We start from the raw sequence: 21,682 nt of genomic DNA, 5'->3' as shown, positions 1-21,682 counted from the left end.
AAAGTCAATCTTGGCCTCGGAGTGTAGTCCTTAACTTGTAAGGAGCTCACACAAGACCCTGCATCTCTTGTCTGCGGTGCAGAGCAACCCTTTTCATCTCACTGAACATATATCTCTGTCTCGTCCTTTCCCCGCAGGGTGCATTGAATCCAATCCGCATTGATTAAGTTCCCTAAACTACGGCAGCGTTGGACCTAAACTTCATGGATGTTTTAAAAGTGCATGTTTTACAAGTACAATTACTTGTCGTCCAATAAAGTACAACTCTTCAGACTAAATTAATTCAGAAAAATATACACATGAAGCAGGCACGGTTTTAACAGTTGGAACCCAACCTTTGATCAAAAGTGCTCTTGGTGTGTGTGCCAAGGTTAGCGGTGTATGTCTTTGCAGACAGTTTAAGGCAAAAAAAAACCCTTACAAATGCAGAGGGATCCATCTTTCCAGATATATTTATGCTAAATGTGCAATGTACTTTTCTTTAATGTGTGATTACTTATCACCTACTGGTTTCAATTTTCTTTTGATGTTCATGTGAGATATTGTTGTTCATATTGTTTTTATGTATTTGGCTGTTAGATTTTCTGTTGGCTATTTAAAAAACTAAAACCCCAAAAATGAAAAAAGTTAATAAAAATCAGTTAAAAAAAATTGGAGTCAAAGTTCTGCACATAAAAATGAAACGTTTCTTTAGGGAAAACGAATTTATTTTTGTGAACACACTAATCAGCACTTAGCTTAGGATAAGGTCCATGAAGGCACAGCCATATCGTTTGATCTTGTGTGAAGGCTTTTCTTAAGACAGCCCCCGGGACACTTCCTTACAATTCTTGGTTGACACACTGTGCCGCATCTGGGGGGATATCTCACAAGAGACCCAATTACATCTCACAATCCAGTACCTTCATGTCATGGGTACAGGGGTCACCCCACCTGCTGGTTTGCATACTCGCTCCGCATGCATACTACTGTACTGTTAACATCATTGCGCCCAAGCTTGGAGACAGATTTGGCTCAATTTTGCACTATTAAAGAATGGAAATGATTTTGGCAGTCCCCACTTATATTCCTCCTAACTTTAGATTCATGCTCATACAGTTGTACATTATATACAGGGCGTACCTGACATCTGATCAAATCAATTGCTATTGTCATTGAACAGACGCTGCCTGCCCCCTCTGCCATCAGATTGATGCTGATCTTATCCATATGTTGTGGTCATGCTCCTCACTGCAGCAATATTGGCACTGTGTAATCCATCATCTATACACGTGCATGGGAGGGCCACTTACATGCACCTGGAGAATTGTCTGGTAGGCCTTTACCCTAGGGATAAAAAAAAGGCGAAGCAATCACATGCTCTCTAGACTTGGGGTTATTGGTAGCTAAACGTCTTGTTATCCGACGGTGGAAGTCCTGAGACCCGCCGTCGGTGGAGGCCTGGTCACGCTCCATTATAATTTGGGCTAGGGCAAAGGGAGCGGCTCTACACAGGGAGGATAACTTGGACCGACGCAGGTATTCTATCTCCTCTAACTGGGATGCCATCCTGATAGGCGTCTGAACCTCTTTTCAGAATACTACGGGGTCACAGGTGGGCGTCAACCCACCATCCAACACCTGTGGAGGAACATCCACACACCACCTGAAGTTTTTAGATACGTGTTAAATACTATGTGCTGTATACCATATTGCTTGATGCTTTAATGTGATTATAGGTTGCTAGAAGCAGACTGAGGCTATTTGTTGTTGTGACACACTTACCTCCCCTTCCTCTAACCTGTTATGCGTTGAATCTGTTTGATTCCATTCTGATACAATCTTTCATTCTGGAACAAAATGTTCGACACAAATTGTCTGAATACATTAATGTGATGTAGCCATTGAAATCAGGAAGAGGATGGCCCTCACTTCATAACCTTTAGCCCCAAACTGATATGTCACTATATATTTGCTCATTTTACACTATTGCGAAGCATGAGTTCACCTCCAGAGTTGCTTATAGCTACATCGTGATTTACTGTCTCTGATGATTGTGATGTCTATATGTTATGAGAAAAACTTAATAAACACATCAAAACATTTTTCTTTTTTAAATCCGGGTGTCTCAACATCTACAGACATTCTTTGTATATAGATTATTCAGAATAATGTCCATAAGCGGCTCAGTGTCTCTTATGGTACCAATATCAACGTACTTATAATCCTCTTTGGTCCACTTGATATTTTAAACCACTTGATATTTTAAGCCTCAAAATGGCTTTTGGTGCAACACTAAGACAGTGAAATTATTTTCACATTTCTCCAACTACCTCAATACACGAAACTTGTGCATATTCTGTAATAATTCCACTCAGAAAAGGCACAGTAAACTCCTAATCTGAAACCAAAATTAACATTTTGTAAGCATTTATTATCTTTATAAATTCCTCTTCTCCACATCAGATGCTAGAAAATGAGTATGGTGGCTAATTAATATCTAATCAATAGCACCAAAGACTCCATTGCCAAATATAAACAAAAGTGGAGATAAAGGACAGCCCACTGTACCTCGTACCCTTCAGGCTTGCAGAGACAAAATCCTCGAAGACCCGTGAAGGGACATCTTCTATTTATTCACAGACAATGTCGAGCATGGCATCATATGGAGATCACTTCATATCCAGATAGATATGTTTCTCATATGTGTAATATCCAAAATTATATGCTCCTTTGTTCAACAGATCAGAGTAGTATTCCTTGTAGACCTGTGCCTCAAGTCTTTTTCTCTGTATTGGTCCAGAAATGCCTCTGGAAGAGAGAATGTGGTTGTCTGAAAACCACCAGTGTGTCCCTGTCTTCTCTTTCTCCTACTCTAAACACCCATCTACCAGGGTTGCTATATGAAGCAACCTCAATTTCTTCTGGAAGACAAAAGATGGTTGTCCGAAAAACCAAGCCCTTCCTACAGATGTCGTGAGGAGGCTTTACGTAGGGGTATCTTCCTTTGATCTACATTTTCACTTCTTATGGTGTATGGTGGCTGGGTGCAAACCCCATATCTCCCTCATCCAATTTCCTCTCTATTAGTGGACGTGTTCCTTAGTGCCTTTACTTGGAAGCCCCTCCGTTCTGCTCTGCAGGGTTAGGCTAATTGAAGTTTCCATGTGCCAAATTTCAAGCCCACCCATGTTCATTTCCTCCTAATAATAGGGAGTTAGCAAGGTCATACTGATACCCTAAGACACCGAGGAACAACTTCTCATAAATGTTCCAAGTGGTGCTGATGCTGCATGAGGATGAGGCACCTATGTTTGAAACAGATTCAGATGGGAATGAGTCCTATTCTTGGAAGAGTGTGGCAGCCAGTGAGAATACCTTTTCGCATATACAAATATTAAATATTAAATCCATTGGTTAGTACGTCAGTGAGGGCTCTTGTGTTCAGAGCTTTGATGTACTTAAAAACAGACTTAAATATGCTCCCTATGGAATACATTACTTGTTTCAATGCAAACTGCAAAAATGGTTATTTTGTTATTGACATAAATACTATTTAAATCTTTGAGTTTCTTAAATTATCTACTGCAGTGCTTCCTTTTTTTTAAATCACTCTAGTCAATATAAGGGCCAATATTGTTAGCCAGGAGTTTAATGTCTTATTTACAAGTCGTATTGCCTATATTTTACATACACAGCATGACCATTAGTAAGTTATGGGGATTCACATGAGGATTGTTTCCTTCATAAATTAAGGTTTTTGTTGGTTGCTAACTCAGTACCTAAAATGTTCACACAAAATCAGGACAATCTGAAACCTATGATAAGAAGATGCATTAAAGCTACACAAACCCAGTTTTTTTTTTTACTGAAACTTATTTGTAGTACCCTCATTCAATATCCTCTACCTAAACATTTGCTTCCATTTGATCTATGTCCTCCTTGTGAAGGGGGGCGGGTGTGTTACAATCCTTAAAAACGTACCCAGCTCACTATCAGAAGAATATTTCTTCACACAATATAAAAACTTCTAATGAGCAAAATGTACCTTTTTAGGTCACGCCTAGTGTTGCAGCGCATGCGCTGCTCGCTCTACGAGGCATGCTGTAGTAGGGTATGCTGTAGAAGTGCTGTGAAAGCCTCCGCCCATATTTTTCATTGGCTGGTGTCAATGTCCTTGGTAAATGCTGGCTTCCAATTCAATATGAGGCTTCTTAGTCCCTCCTTGTTACCGCCCTGTCTCCTTTTGTGACCGCCCATAACGACTGGATCTTTTACTTGCGGCGTTACACGGTCTCCTTCATTAGTCAGTAAGCACTATTTTTTTTTTCAGTCGGCTTTGACAATGGCGGCTGCTTGTTTATTTTTTGCATCGCACTTTCACTTTAACAATAGCTGCTGCCCCCACCCCGCGAGTGCTGTGTGGAGCGGCAGCTATTGTTAAAGTGTAAGCGAGATGCAAATATAAACAAGCGGCTGCCTTTGAGCAATGGCGACAGATTGTTTTTTAAACATCCTGGCAGTGTTAAAAGTGAAAGTAAAGTGTCTGAAAGCAGTGTAACGCTGGTCAGACGCCCGGAAGATGTCCCAGATGATGTGGGGGCGTATATAACTGAAGCTCGCACCGTCTTCCTGGAAAGTGCTGGTTTAAGATTGCCCGGTTGCCGTGGTGCAGTCAGTCTCACTGGCAGCAACAGGTGGCGGTTTTCATGCTTTAGGCTGCCTTGGGGTCAGGAAATAAAACTGTACCCTACGGCCGAGCTCGTCTTCATCCTCCTCACAGTGCTTCGAAGCCAAGCGAAGCAGGGACTGAGACCACCGTCCACTGACAGCATGCTGTGGAGGGGCGCTGTCCTCACACTTTGCAGCCTGGGGCTGCTCTTCTTTGAGTGGACCCCAGGGCTGCTGCTGGCCTGGGGCGTCGCAGCTATACTGTCTTGGAAGCTGGAAGGCTCTGGCCATCAGCAGCCGCAGGAATTGCTAAGTCTGGCCACCAAGTTACATACTAGGGCAGGGTAAGATCACGAGGGTTCAGGGAAGGGGAGGGGGTGGGTGGGGGGGATTATTGCGCCCTGGGCGGAAAAACATTTGTCGCCTTAGCCACAGCTGGTGAATAAAATGATGCAGCATGGGCTTAATTGTGTGTTCACAGTTCAGTCACACAACAAAGCAGTGACTGACCTCTGAGCGCTAACTTCTTGGGAGCCCCCTCCCGTCCCCCAAATACTCTGATTCACTTGATCATGCTAGTGTCAAGTTGTTGGTAGTGCCAATGGTGGTGATGGTGTGTGTGTGTAAACGGGGAAGTAACTGTCTGGGTCAGCTAGTGAAGCATGGATTCGGGAAACCTTGAGAGCTCTAGCATGCATTACCACTACATTCCCTCCACGTCACAGCTCTCCTTATGTGGTAATGACTGTGACAAGAAGGAGTAGGACTCTATGTAATCAGATTACGAACCAGTAATCTGACCATTGCTGTCAGGACTCTCTTGGTTGTCTTACTGAGGGAAGTAGACCCAGAGGAGGAAACATGGGGCTCAGTGTAATGAAGCTTACTGGTAATAACCCAACTCACCCGGATTCTCAGTTTGAAAGGCCCTCAGCGCAACAGCTAACCGGCCATTGATGTTCTTCACTAACAAGGATACTCCGGTCTTCCAAATAGAGATTACTAGATAGTTGCAGCTTGTCTCTTCCAACAAATGCTAAAACTGTTTGTATAATACATTCTATCCATTTCTATGGTTCAGGAGTGCTTAGGTGTCTGTGTGCCCTTTACCGGTGGCGTAGAAAGGCTGCCATGGACCTTGAGGCATGCAAGGAAAACAACCTCACCCTCTGGTTTGGCAGTAAGCAACAACTATATTTAAGGTGCAGTGGGCCCTGGTGCCACAGCACTAGCAGCCCTTGATGGCTACCTCCCTGGCTTTTGCATTTCTGGGATTGTTCTTGACGTGTATCAATGTGGACTGTGGATATTGTGTTTTATAATGTTCTACGGGCGAGTCACATCTGAAAGTAGCTGGCAGGGTAAAATCAGGTGCCTGGCATCAGGTGTGTTTTGTGATCATTTTACACTGCGTCTATAACACCCTGTTTCTTTCCAAATGCATTATGTGTTGGTTACACATGGCTGTAGCCACCGCCAGATAAAACTAGGGCTAACCACCTCGCAAAATTTGAGCAAGCGCTAGTTGCCCAACACACATTAGTGCTGATGCTGAAGCAGGTGCATGTATAAGGGATACGACCTCCACGACCCCTAGACACCCTCTTCTACCCTGGTATACCTACACAGAGGGCCTCAGCGCAAATAGCTTAGTCAGGGCTTTAAGTGTAAGTGGGATGAAAAAACTGGAGGGTCTTTCAAAGTGACGTGGCCAATGTAATTAAGGGCGTGGCTTAAAACATGTAAGGTAAAAATCTGTACTTAGCATAGTGTGCCGCCTGACTTGTATTTTGCTGTTTCTGTAATTGCATGCAGATATATGATACAACAAGTAACATCAAACCTACAAGAATTCAGGACTATTGTCTTTGTCAATGGTTGTTAGTTGCATAAGATGAAAACGCAGCAACTATGGCTTGTATATAATATTGAAAAAACTTCCACTTAAAGCCCTGGTGACACCACGACAATGTTGCTGCTTCTGAGTTTCAAAAAGAGAATGGAATTCCAGAGAGAAAATCACTCTCTTTAAAGGATTTCGCTTCCCCTACAACGCTCACCTGGCATGACGTCATGCCGTATCTTCTCCACTAGTGAGAAGTGAGCAGTGTGAGTACGCGCACATCGATGTGCCTGCTGTCACTGCAGTACAGAAAACAAGCATTTGCAATACAATAGGTCTCGCATTTTAGAAACTTTGACCTATTGGTATTGTAAATGACAATGCCTTTTATTTTTGCAGGTGTTTTTTAAAACACATAAATAAATGTCATTGTCATTTACAATTCCATAGTTCAAAATCTCGCAATTGCAAGACCTATTCCATTGCAAATGCTTGATAATCTCTGCCACCTGGATGTAATTCCTACAGGGTTATCATCATAAGTGCTTAACAAGTTCCTGCTTTCCTGAGTTTTTCAGAATCGTGATGCTAGTAATTTATGCAGACTTTTCATCCTGCTTACGGGATGCTTCATGGCTGTTCTAAATAATTAAATTTTGCCTATTTCTCTCAAATCCCCTGTATTATAAGTACAAAAAATCGTCAGCATGGGAAGATATGGCAGCATCCACAGCTAAGTGCTTCCATCAGACTTCCACAAATAAATGAATAAACAGTTCATAGTCATAGTCAATCTCTTTATTCGATCTCTTGTAAAAAAACAGATTATAAAAGCATAAATTCATCAAATAAATAATGGCACAATATTATAAAAAGATCCACGTAAAACCACAATTTGAAACATTTAAAATCAATTCCAAGACAATGGTTTCAAAAGTAGGCTCTACCAATAAAAATATTATTTAAAATCATGTATGGGGCAACCGTGCACATTAAACAATTCCGGTGACTACGGCCCCCAACATTTAAGTACAATCAATTCTTCCAATTATTTCAGCGATTTGATTTAGAAGATCTTCCTCCTTCTCATGCATTCCCATAAAAGACATGCTACAGAGAAGCTCACAAAGGGGTCATGAAGTGCCTTTATAAAATACAGTGCAACCCTACATTGTACAAAATTGTGATGCCTTAAAATCGGGAAGATAAAAAAAATTCTTTCAGTGTAATAAAACTTGCAGAAAAACACTATGTGTAAGTCCGATTGGGGAGAATGATTGCCACAGGTGCAGGGGGGCAAGTCTGAGTGTTTAAATTTCCTCACTGGGTGGGCTAACATCAGAAGGATGTAATTCAGGCGAAAACGCAGTAGAATAAATCTATGGTGAGCGAAGTTGATACACGAGAGATACAAAAATCCATCACCCAATCTTGCTGGAATAAGATCATATACCACTGACGCCCTTTGTTTGTGTTTTTTTCCCTCCTGAGGAAGTTAGCCATTTGAAGATGCAGCTTGGTGATTTGCTTCTTCGAGACCTTTCTACACAGTGAGGGGTCACTGAATAGATTACCCTGTCCAATTGCGATTAGTTCAGCCTCTCCGTAGCTGAGCCAGCCAATCTTGTTGCAGTAGTCCAGCTTCAGGCAATTAGTGATTATGTGTTGCGTTATATTGACCGTGGACCTGCACAAGATCGAAAGCCAAAGCAGGATTGGGGCCAGTGTGATTGAATCAAGCAAGTAAGGTAACCCCAATTCCTAGTGTAAAGTATAGTTTGATTGTGATTGGGGTTAGGATACCCGATTTTTAAAGAAGGTGTCTTCCATTCTCGGTAGATGGTCAACGTCTGCCATCACCCAGACTCCTGCCTCATATGTTGCTATTGCCTTTGTTTTGGCACGATAGATGTTTTAAATCGTGTCCAAAGGGCTGGCACCCAGTTTTCTTGCACAGCCCTTAATAGCCTACAGTTTCCTTTCCATATCAGACGTTCTTCCCACAACCAGGTTTTTCCAGGAGTGGTTCTTAGCAAATAGGACCCCCAGGCAGGAAAAGGAGTCTACCACTTCAAGTTTCTTTGAAGCCAACTGGAAATGGGGGTGTTTTTCTCCTCTTCTGGCGCCTACTATGACAATAAATATTTTTGCCACATTTACTCTAAGATCTAATGAGGCCATAAATGAGGCACATGCTGTTATAAGAGACTGTAAGGCCACCGCTGTCCTGTCAATCAGGACTGCATCTGCGTACACTAGTATCGAAAGGGGCCTATTACCAAAGCTAGAGATGTCCAGGGGGGCACGAGTCAGGGCAGCCTCCACCCTGTTAGAATAGATAGAAAAAAGAAATGGGGCGGCGACACAGCCCTGCCTTACTCCCCTCTCAATTTTAAATGGGCTTGTACATTCCCCATTTTCACCTACCGAACAGAGGAAGAGGCATTGGCATATAACTGGCAGATGAAGCGGATTATCCATGTGTCAACCCCCATCTCTTCCAGCATAAGCCACAGCTTCTGGTGGGATGTACATACATAGGCTGCCGAGAGGTCCATAAACACCATATAGATCTTCCACCCTTTCGCTTTTGCGAATTTATCAATGCAGAGTGACAAGTTGAGACATTTGTCCACAGTCCCCTTTCCCTTCAGGAACCCATATTGCGCTTCGATCAATATGTTATTTTCTTTGACCCAGTTCTCCAATCTGGCCAATAAAAGCCGTCCCATAAGCTTTGCAGTGGTGTGCAGAAGGGAGATGGGGCGGTAGTTCTTTAGGGAGCTCCTATCCCCTTTCTTATGGATGGGGACAATTACACTCTGGTTCCAGGATGGTGGAGGGCCCTTAACTGCTATTCTATTAAAGACGTTTATTTATAGGGGCACCCACAAGTCATAATTCTGCTGAAAGAGATCTCTCGGGACCCCATCAGGGCCCGGGGCTTTCCCTGGTGACAAGACTCCAACCCTCTTCTAACTTCTGTTACTGAAAACTTCCGCCAACCTGATGGCATTTCATCAGGGTCAGCAGAAAGTGGGGGTAAGGTGCTTTCAAAGTGAGCCACCCAATCCTCCTCATCTATATGGGAGGTCAATGAGGGATCCTCAGAGTCCTTAAAATAAGGGGCGTTTATGCCTCTCCAGAACTCCCAGCTTGCTCCAAGTCATTCCAGGCATTTTCCCTTATCTCCGCGTTTCTTTTTTCCCTGACCTGTTTATAATTGCTAAGCAACTGTTTAATCCCTACAGGGTCTCTGCAGTGGGCTTTAAGAGCCTTCTTAAAGACGGCCCTTGCTGTAGAACATTCATGATCAAGCCACCCTCTATTTAGAATAAACAGTTAATTCAAGAGTATGAGCTAATGTATGTATTAATAAAACAACATTTCCTCTCCCATGGATGCCTCACATTCAATATTTTCCATGTAAAAATATTGCAAGAAATGTAGTGTCTGAAGATTTAGTTATGTGAAAAGACGAATGGAGATAATAGCGTAGCCCCAAACTTAAAACGAGAACATACGCCAGACTGTGTGTGCTAATATCTACATAATCAAGTAATCTGACAAAGAAATAAAAATATTTTCTCCATTGTGCCAAAATCTGGTAACATTAACAGCAATAAATGAACAGTTCTTTAATAGAGACCCATCAAATGACAACATTGGGCACAGCATTGTATAATGGATTAAGCTTAGTTAATTAATTAGAAGTTGTATTATTTAAATAAAATTAGACTTACTTTACAAAGATCTTCATTTGAGAGAGATCCCTCCAGTCACGGAATACAAACGATAATTCCACTTGCAAGATGACACCCATAGATTTATATTTCTTTGCCATTTTCTACACAGCATTGTGAATGTATGAAATGAATCTTCTCCTAACAGGGATAGTAAGTGGTGGCAGCAAAATAAGTTGATGATAATATGTTCATTACCTTTTGTGTTAGCCATTTATTGAAGTCATTCTCTGACAAAAGATATTTTGTTGAGTTTGGGCTATGTATCAAGCAGACAACAGCTCTGTGAGAAAAGGAATCTGGATTATTTTCACCATGGCAAAATCAACAACTGTATGTTTCTCAGGAAGATTTGCATTCTTTAAATCTTTAAGGTTGCTGCTTAGTCTACTTTGGTTATATTCGCAAAGCACCAAACTGTATATAATCCTCTGAGCTGACCTATCTGTTCTGCGGAATTCTCTTCTTTAGATTACTCTTTGTGCTCACAATCAGTGATGACCATTGTTTGGGATCAGGTTTGATATATTAGCATTTGCCAACCACATCAGATGCAGAGGATCAGCAATGCAGTGACCCTTAACAGCGGATTCCAAAGCAACAGTCAAATAAGATCTTTGCTTTGTTATACGATTATAAAAAGTCATAAAACTGACATAACAATTAATGCTTTGTGCATCAAGAGTTAAAAATATTCTGGTTCAGTCTCAGATACTGCAACCAACATTACTTTTACTTATTTAATAATTTAATCAATTGTTTTTTTTAAAAACGTATGCTCAAGCCAATTACATAATTTTGCAGAATAGTTAAGTGAACATACCCCGGCCTACAGTGTCTAATGCCTACATTTTTCAAAACAGTCACTAAAAAGGGCTCTGTGGAATTTGATAACATTTACAAAATAAATAGAATAACGTTCATATTGGTCTTAGGAACGCTGAAAAAGCCCATAATATATATACCTTACCAACCTCTGTACTTGTCATAATAACTGAAGCAAAACAGAACAAATGCTCACTGGGATCCAGGATGGTTCTGGGCATGTTGAAAAATCTACAAAGAGCATTTACCTTAATGTGTACATCCAACTGCTGCACAGGCTGTAACTTGGAGCAGCCATAACATAGTCTACTTATGTGTGTACATTGAGCCCTAAATCGGCAGGTAGTAACTTTTGAGACTGATAGCAATTAATGAACCTCAAGGCTGTTGGATCCATAGTTGATGGTGAATAAGTCGTTGTTACCTATGTATTGTCTTCATGCATTACATTAACCCCTTGATGTGCATTAGCAGCATGTCTTCTTATTTCTGCCTAAAACAATTATGCCCTAGTATTAAGTCCCCATATTTGAGGTCAATGCTTAAACGTTTCTATTTCTGCCCTTCCCCGACACTGGTAACTGGTTTGCAACATACACTATGCTGGGCAGAAATCTTGAAACTGGAATAGGTGAAGATGTAATTGCCGGCTTGTAATTGGGAGCTGTGAAGTGTAGTAGTTGTCATCTCAAAAACTGTTTTTTAATTAATTTTTTATTTGCAGTCACAAATTATTAGATCCTACGTCACTGAATAGGTTACCAAATGTACATTTATACTGAAGTATTGTTGTAATGTAGACTTACAGGAGAACGTTTATCAGAATTACTTATCCAACTGCAAAATAGAATAACAAGGTCCACTAATTGCCTGTATCCTTTGCTATATTTGTCATAACACAACTCGCGGAAGGTGAAATCATACGCTTGAAATAGAATAGCAAAAACTGAACCCCTTTGAGCAAGAAAACCTGCATTTCAGTTTTATACAGAGTGGAAACGCACCCAAATTACAAAGTAAATGTCGCAATTGCATCAAGGAGGTTTCTGGTGACATTGTCGACCACCTTCCCGCTCCTGGTTTATGATGTCCTGAGAACCCAGCATTGGAATTTGCTGCCTTATTGTTATTTTTCAGCCCACCTTGTAGACTTCCTCAGATTATTGTTACCTTGATAAGCCCAGGCAGAGTTAAAGAGCGCCTGAAACTCGAGAGGCCTTTAGTTCTCTTGCTTTGTGCACCCGAGGTTTGTCAGTTGACCCGCACAAACGGTGTGATACATTGAACACGTATTGTGTTACACCATCTTTCATAGGTTTGGTAAACCTCTCTTGTTCAATAATCCTCTCCGGCATCGTGTCGCGGTGATGGGTCCCACTGCCGCTACTGTACTCAAGCTGCGACACATGGAACGGAAGGGTCAAGTTTCTACATTGCTGGGATTGGTTTTTTTACTTGGCAGTTAGCCCCCTTTTCTTATGGTCTGTTTTTTTGCACTGTATCCCATTTCAATAATCCCAGCAGTAATCCTGTAGACCTGCGGAGCAAGCTCCTGCACACTGTATATTTTAATGCAGAATATGGCCACCCAGGAGAGGGCCATCACTCATGTTAATCATTGAGAGTTAGCTGGGAGGGTTTCTTGCTATCAGGTAGTAACTCCTAACCTCGGTTGGAGAGAACACGACATTTTCGGAGGGTCTGAGGGCACCATTTAGCATACTAAATCGATTGGTAACAAACCACAATCTTACTGCCTGGCTTAGTGTTTATTGCACTTCATGGGGAATAGCAGGCGGGAACGATTCAGAGTTTTTCACTCAATTTTACGTCAAGCTTTTATCTGGTGGTAAATGGAAGTGCAGAATTAGAGAGGAGTGTACTTTAGGCCCAACTCAAATACGTGGCAACTCTCTGGCAACTCATAAACTGGTTTAAAAGTCTTTGCATCTATTTTTACACTTTGTGTTGCGATCCGCATACGGCCCTTAATGCTTCAATCATTCCTGAACAATGAAAGCTACTCCAATAAAGAACTTTGCAACGGTTTAAATACCTACTTTCCACCTCTGCATAATCAAAGGTTTGGTCCATGTATAGTTAAGGCTTTATAGCACATACTCATGCTCAGCGCTCTTTCTTGCGGGTCTAGGTGTACCAATAATAGATTGTTTATTTGTATTTTTATTATTTTGGTTGTATGAGCTTAGTATAGAGTTTGTTTCAATGTTTAGTTTAGAAAAGTGTGTGTAGGTGGTGTGAAATTAATTTTTTATAATCTTTGAAGAGTCCTATGTGTATGCATGGGTGGGCCAGAGTTCTTCTCCGTTCTTGTCTTGGGATTGGGTGTTCGGTTGCCCATTGTTCTTACTTGAGTAAAATTGCTTTCTTTACATGCATCACCATCGTGCTAGATGATTAAGATGAAATATGTGCGCTAGTGTTGAAAGGGCTACAGTTTGGCAAGAAATATAGAACCACAGGATCTAGGATCAGATTTTACAAAACATTTTCAGTTCATCACAGCAGATTGTGCGGAGCTGTCCTTCCTACATTTTTCAAATTAGTTATATTTGGTTTCCAAATGTTTCTACCTTTTTATCTGAATGTTCTTAATACCTTTGAGTTCTCATGTGTTCTTCAAGCTATAAAACACATCTTATAATGCGAGTTTTGTGTCTGTACCAGGATTTATTGGTACTTTTTGATTTGCATGCAGTTTTTTTTCCCTAGGTTACATATTCTAATGTTTTTTTGAAATCTGTAAGACTTCTCACTTTTTGACCTAGGGCTGGGAGGAAAATGTGGATGCGGCCGTATCACATTTGCTGAAGACATGCCTGTCCAAGAGCTCAAAAGAGCAGGCACTAACCCTCAGCACACAACTGAGCATGCCCAAAGACACGGCGAAACTGAAGAAACACATCACTCTGTTTTGTGACAGACTGGCTAAGGGCGGGCGCCTCTCTTTGAGTGCTGACTCCAACGCACAGCAAGTAATCATCATGCCAGGTAAGAACAAACGCTTCTTGATAAAATGGCAGAATAGCACAAGTGACATGGGCCATCTTTTAACCTGGATGGCAAGTATGGGGTAACCTCTTGTGCAAACTTTGGCCCCTTATCAGCCTCCTATTTTTAGGTCTCGCCTGACCCAGCACATGCGCTGGTCTGGTGAGACTTTTTGAGAGGGCTTCAAAAAGTGCTACCAGGCCAGCCTAGAGCTACAGTGCATGTGTGCGAGTGCATGGGCGCGGGCGTGCACGCCGCGCTTGACCGCAATTACTTTCACTTTCACTTTCGCGACCACACGGCCTCTTTGATGTTTGATTGCGATCACTTTCGCGGCCGCAGGGCCGCTTGGCATAGCCAATAGGTCTCGCTTTTGGGACCTTATAAGTATTTAGTTATGCAACTGTTGCATGGCTAAACACTTATAAGGTCCCAAAGGCGAGACCTATTGGCTAGCCAATGCTTGTTTGGTGTTGCCTACTAGACAGCACATGTGCTGTCTATTGCAAGACCTATTGTGAGCTTGCCAAGGACCTACAGGGGCTTCAAGCTCACCCATTTCTTACCATTGGTCGAACTTCCTGTCACTGTCTATTGCCTACATCTTATTCGTGTCCAAGCCTGTCAATCTTCTGTTTGTCCGTCCCATGGGGCATATTATCCATATCTCTTTTAATTGGTTGGTTTCTGTGCTTGCTCTCTTGCTTTTAAATCATTACTTTTTGCTTTTGTGTTAATCACTTCATAGGAGTGCGAGTGGTTTCCAGCTGTCTCCCTCATGTACTTCTCTTTCTCTACAATTCGTGTTGCACACTGTCACTCGTGTGCTCCACCCTGCCCCCTTCCATGTTGTGCTCACCCTCTTGTACTTCCCCTGTTGTTTTCTCGCCTGTGTGCTTCTCTCCCACAAGCTCCACATTGTCTCTTTCGCCCATTTGCTCCCCCATCACTCCACTTTGGTCTCTTTGTCGTCTGTCCTTCGCTCACCGCACATTTCTTGTTGCTTCTCTCGCCTGCCTGTCTTGCTTTTCCTTCCCGCGCACCATTTTGCTTTCTCCCCATGACCCCCCGAACGCCTGTTTTGCTTCTGCCCCCCTGTTTTGCACCTACCACGAACTTGAAAAAAAAATTCCCATGTTTTTTCTTTTTAGCTAAAGATCCAACTTACAAAAAAAAATCTTTAGCCATGCTGCACAACATTGAGGATGCTGTACAGGTTGGCTAAATACAATACAATATTGCGTTTACAGGTCCCCAACCCCGTCTGTCCTGATGAAGACCCAATCCGATGCGTAATAATTGGCACAATTATCCCAGGGTCGAAACGTCGACGTTACATGTCCTATGCGTCACATGCAAATCCACTTAGATAACGAGGAGACTTTGAACCCTTAAGTGGCTTATGTATTGTAAATAGGACCTTGTTTGTTGATTATTTTTATGTATTGTTCATTGTACATATTCGTTATATGTGATGTGTTTTGTGCTAAGTATCACCGTTTCACTAATTGTTTCACTACATCCTGTGTTTGTTGGTTGGATTACCCTGTAAATATTTTTTTTGGTGTTTTTGATACATTATTTAACATCATTCTATCAAGTGACCTGGATTCTGTCCTGTTTCTTTTGGTCTGTGTGTGTCCTTGAGAATCTAACGTGTATTCAGTACCTATTAAGTTAGCCTGTTCATTTTCCGACAGAACCATTGTTTTTTGCACACACTATCTTACCCAGGTTCTGAGGGTTACTGGGTTGCCCCATTATCGTTAATGGTAAATACAATAGGCAAAATAAATGGGTTCCAAAGGCGAGGTTTGTTGGCTCTGCCAATGCTGGGTTGCGGAGGCTGAGGGGTAGGGAAGGAGTGAAAACTGAAGAAAGTAAACAATTTTCTTTCTTTTCTGCCACTGGCTTCGTGTACCGTGGAACCAAGGGTACCCACAGCCCTTATTGACGTCCATACCCTGGTCAACTTCCAAGTTTAGGTTGAAGAGCGTCACATGTCTTGTGTTTGCATTTTTTGTTTACTAGGCCTAACAATGATTGTGTATGTGTGCATTCTTGAAGCTGTGATTAGCTGCTTGTCACCTGATTAACAATTGTGTACAAACCAGGATGGGCGAATGATTATTTCTCACCATCTCAATCCATCAAGCGTGAATTAGGTGCTCTTTGCAGTTCTCTTAAGTAAAAGAGAGATTTCCTCAAAATAAGTTATTTAATTTGGCACCTTATTTGCAGAGGGCACATTTTAGATGAATTTGCAGCAAGAATGATAACTTCCATTTTGCGTTTACTTTCTGTTTCCTGCCATTGAACAAAGATAAGTTGTTTGCGTCGTTAGGTGACGGCCTACATTTAACATACTTAAAGAATGCCCCTTAAAGGAGCTTATACGAGTCAACACCAATGTTAGAATGTAAAGTCCTTCACTATGTGTGTAAACTTAGACAGCTTGTAATGCAAGCAGAGAGCATTTTTGGACCATGGTTAAGCGGCTGACTTGTTGAAGGATTATGGCACACCTAACTCGCTCTGCAGTCCAGTATCATTACTTTGAGCAGGGCTGGCTTTGGGCATGAGTGAGCAGGGCCCATGCCTGGAGTGCTAGTATTCTGAGGTGCGCAGCAGGGAGCTTCCCGTCTTAATGTTTTGCAAACAGCAGCTCGTTCATCCCACTTGGTCTCAATCACGTCCCATAAAAGTCTTTGACCCTGATTATGATGTGGGCATTGGTCTGGAACTACCCGGCCATAGGTCCAGCGGTTCCTACATCCCAATTTGGATGCGACCACCCATAGGGCGGTCGGAAACATCCATTTAATTATGGCAGCTTGCGCGGCGGGCGGGAATGGCTTGCATTACAAGCTACCATTGTCAAATGGATGTTTAAAACATCTCTGCACCGTACCTGCCACACAGTGCAAGGATGTATAGGGGGCACCAGGCTTCATTGCGGAGGTCCGGGGCGGGGTCTGCTAGGGGCCCCCAATGTTACTTTCCGACAGCCTTTTCAGTTTGGAAAGCCCAACATGGAATGGCTGACAGAAATCGAGATCATAATCCTGACGGTGAATCCACCGTCATTAAGGGATTATGCTGTCTTTTCTGACGCACCGACGTACTCCTTGAGCCCGTCAGAAGCGCTCCGGGCAGTCCCTCCACCTGATGCCTCCACCAGCTGCATCGTATTGCCGCGGGCGGAATGCAGGGGTAGATGTCGGTGGGCTAGACACCGAGGGCACGTCTGTGTCAGACCCACCCACATCATATTCAGCCCCTTTGTAACTAGCCCTTAATGTACCTCACTATAATTGTTAGCACCCCATTAACCCTCTGCCCTCCTCCCATCTTTCTCACACCTCCTGTTGTCACACCACAGCGACCCCCCAACCCCACAACAAACACCAAATTTTCTTTCCGCCCAGGGCACTGTCCCAGTAGTAAATCCAATTTAGGGCGGGCCAAGACTATAAGCATCATGCAAAAAAGTTTCAGAAGGGCAGTGTGTAGCTGGACGCCCATTGACGACTGGAAGTAGGGAGACAGCACAGCCCTCAAATATTCTTCAGATACAGAGGTAAATCGGTCCACAGTACAAGGACTGTGATGTTCTGGTTCCTTGACCCAGCAGTAACTTAAAGCCCCCAGTTGTCTTGTATAGTGCACGCAGAAAAACAGCAGTTATAAGGCCACAGACACTAGTCTCAAGGGCAGGAAAGTCACTGACATAGGCAAGGGACCACAAACTGTATAAGACAAAACAATGGCATCTACTCACTGGAACACATTGACAAACTGATGGTTTTGGGGGATCAGAGAGGCAAGCTGCAGGGAAGGAAGGTGAAGAGGCAAGTATGATGGAGAAGCATCAAGATCTCTGGGTGATATATAAGTGAAGGAAAAAAATCAAGGCGAGCTATGGCTTGTTAATCACTGGTTCTGTAAGAAAGTTCAGTGAGTACACATTTTGTCCCAGATTTATTAAGCTTTTTGCATTTGCAAATAGGCCGAATCACAGAATCAGCCATTTGCGACCACAGAAAAGAATGTTGCATGTATGAAACCCAAACTACGATTACGTAACAAGTTATCAAATCGCAAATTGGGCTGTGACCAAATACTTATCTGATACAAAATTGATATTTGGAACGGGTGTCCCTTCTAAATAGTGAAACGGAATGGAATGTATTAATGTTTTCCGGTCACAAAACATAAATAATTTACTGACTACAAACATGTGGTGGTACCCAATTCGAACTGGAACGGTGCCCCCAGGAACTCTTTGGCTTTTGGGACGAAACAAAATAGTTTGTTGAAGTGGAGGTAGTGGTCCAGGTGACCATTGTGTCTTCTTAAACAAACAAATCAAAAAGGTAGTAAAACCTTTCTTTTTAAACGCAGTCCAATATCCTTTAAGGCAAACGAGCAGCATTTAAAAAAACGCTGCTTTATTAAAATGCAGTCACAGACATACATGGTAGTCTGCTGACCCCAGCAGGCCAACACCCCTATGATGGGTGATGAGTCCTAGTGGGTTGCAAACTGCGACTTACCTCATTAAAATACATGAGATAGGTCGATTTGTGACTCACTAGGATTTGCTAATTTAAACTTGAAACTTTAACACATTAGAAATTGTGAGTTCCAAATTGTGATTTGATAAGTCTTGATACATATGGCCCATAGTTCTTAAAGAAAATCCCTACATTTTAGGAGGTGAATGAGGGGATGAAAATCTGATCTGATATATGAATAAAAGAGGAGAAAAGGACAAACAAACTAGTAATTATATGTATTTTTTTCACAAGTTTTTACTTACTTTAAAACAGAAACTGAACTGCTCTCCAGGGAACTGCAAGACAACAGCCCCACACAACATTTTTAACAATTTACTCAAGGGTCTAAAACATTCCCGTGGACATATTGTCAGATTCGTTTTATGATGATAACGCATTTTTGTGTTTGACAACAACTCCCATTGTAACTGCTGCTTGGAGAATTTGAAGGCAATAAACATAACGCAAAAGGCTCCATTAAGGATATCGCCATGTAAACATTTTAGGGGCCGGCGGGGCTAGAGGGGTTCAGGCGACAGAGGACATTTGCCCACTGAAAGGGTAGTGAATTCGTACTGCAGAATTGTGGTCAAGAACATTAACAGTAATGAATGAAAAGCACGCGTAAAACTAACAAAGGGGAAATGAAATCCAAGAAAGTACAGATAACTGTGGAAATATGCAGAGGCCTACTGTCTCCATTGAGTCAGAGAGAACCTGCACGTTTTAGTGCTGTGTATATGCGTGGGTGTGTTTTTAATTGGATTGGTGAAATTCATTCAATTTATGAATTTTTCATTTTGTTAAGTTCGTGCAATTTCTTATTTCCCATTACTCAATTTAACATACTATTTTGCATGCTGGAGGCTCATTTTTGCAGAACATGTCATACCAAGAGACATTTTCTGCCTGAACCCGTCTCCTGCTGATATCTCTCGAAACTTATTTGCTGAGTGCTTACTCGTGCAAAAAACGAAAAAAATACCAGTGAACCACATTTTTCTTTTAATGTGTAATTTTGGAAACTTTTAATAGAATGTGGGGCTATTTCTTGAAGAATATGCGATTTTGCACAGAGAGCCTCTGTACTCGCCCTTCCCTCCCTCCTTCGTTCTCAGGTCAAGGCAGCCTTGCCTTCCTCGCTCTGTTCATTATTGAGATCTATAGGGCTTCTGCTTTTGGTCAATAGAAAATGTTGCCTCACAGATGGATACGCATTGTGGCATGGATTCACTACTTATTGTACATGAATATTGTAAACGCTTGTTGTCCATGTTTAGCCCATTACATTAATACTAATGCAATAGTTTTCTCATTGTGGTCCTTAAGAGTGACCTAGCCAAAACTAATTGGGATGTTTTCTAAAATAACTGAACTATTGCAATAACATTCTCTGCTTATACTTGTTATGTGTAGAAATAAGGAAAGTGATGATTAGCTAAGCCTTGAAAAAAAATGCTTTTGTTTAGTGCATTTTTGTTTTCTCATTTATATTGAAATTGAAAATCTGTCAAAAATGGTGTCCAAGGCCTTTCAGCAGTACACTGACCTGTTTGCTCATCTGACTCCCATTGCTTTGAAAACTGTGAAGTAACTGACTCTTTAAACATTGTTGATGGTTAGACACATTAAAGTTTTCCAATATCTCGCAAGTGGGTAATACCAATCTGAAATATTTGACAATTTAGTGAAACAAATCACAGTTTGAAAACAAGTTAGCCACGAGATATTTTTGTCTATTTTCGTACCTTCTTTTAAACCTGTTCGGGATAGGTGAGTTGGATGACATTAAATTCTTGTATGGACATTGTCACGATTTAGCATATGGGTTTCTATTGCTTCTCCTAAGAATAATCAGTCTGCAGAGGCTGTACTTGAAATTTCGTGAACTGTCTATCTCAACTGATCTGACTACTAGGTGGATACAATATCCGAGCTGATACTTTAATGGCATACTATTTATTCATTATTTAATTTTATGTTTTGTGACCCGGCAACAAGTCACCTTGTGACCACTTTGCAGCGCTGATAATTGTTTGTGCATGCATTATAGTAGGATGTGCTTTTATTAATCAAGTTGAGCTGAAATGTTTACTTTTATTAGTATCAAAGGAAATCTGGAAATTGGAAAGGAACAAACAATAATAGGAGTACATTTAAGTTGCATGGTTCCAGAAGAAGATTAGGTTAGTTATTTAGCTGAGATCTATGCGGATAAGAACGAGCTTCCCCAGAGAGAGTGGTATAGACCAGATGAGGAATTCTTGGCATACATGACAAAAAATGAGATAAAAAAAGTAAAATCTCCACTCAGCTTATCAAGGGCGGCGGGTTCTGATAATTTCCTGCAATTATCTTAAAAACAAATGCTGATTGGTGGTTCAATTTTTTGCCCTGAAATACTGGCTGCTTCCCTCAAGCTGGAAAGATGCAATAATTAAGTCAATTTTGAAGAAAAATGACCCAGCAGATCCTAACAGTTATCCTCTAATTAGTTTATTAGACATAGGCCCGAATATCTATGCAAAACTAATACTCGTGCATATAAAAGACTGCATAGGTCATAATGATCTCGTTCTAGTGGAGCAAGGAGGCTTCAAAGAGGAGCATTCAAGGATTGACCGTTGCTTTAGCCTTTGGGCAAAGAGTCAGAAGACTATGGAAACTCAAGGGAGCCTCTTTTGCTGCTTCGTAAATTTCTGTTCAGGCTTTGACCTCGTTAACCATACAACCATACAATCCTTTGGGAGAATTTAAGAGGTATGTGTTTACCAAGAAATGCACTAGTAATACTGAAGGAATTACACCACAAGAAATGGGTAAAGATAGAGTTGGATAAAAACGGGACACTAACCCGCAACATCCCAGTAGAGAATGACTTATGGCAAGGACTGTACAGAATACACACTTATTTTCTCCGATGATGTGGGCAGGCAAGTACCTTGTTTATTATATGCGGACGATTGGGTGTTTTTGGATCTGACTCTTAATGAGGCTGCAAAGGAAACTTCTTGCCTTTAACAAATATTTTGAGGATAACAATTTAACAA

The 21,682-nt window shown here is 41.6% G+C and overlaps 1 protein-coding gene across 2 annotated transcripts in view; it reads left to right on the top strand.

Annotated features, from left to right (window-relative positions):
• Positions 1-21,682, top strand: part of BBS9 (Bardet-Biedl syndrome 9) — a 1,933,935-nt gene that overhangs the window by 1,512,145 nt on the left and 400,108 nt on the right. For both annotated transcript variants that reach the window (XM_085607489.1, XM_085607490.1), the window contains exon 20: positions 13,851-14,073. In XM_085607489.1, the coding sequence (XP_085463615.1) occupies positions 13,851-14,073 (223 nt within the window). The remainder of the gene's footprint in view (positions 1-13,850; positions 14,074-21,682) is intronic.

Source organism: Triturus cristatus, chromosome 5_2 (genome assembly GCF_964204655.1).
Source record: "Triturus cristatus chromosome 5_2, aTriCri1.1, whole genome shotgun sequence".
NCBI lineage: Eukaryota > Metazoa > Chordata > Amphibia > Caudata > Salamandridae > Triturus > Triturus cristatus.
The sequence above is the reverse complement of the archived record's forward strand: the minus strand, read 5'-3'. Positions and strand labels throughout refer to the sequence as shown.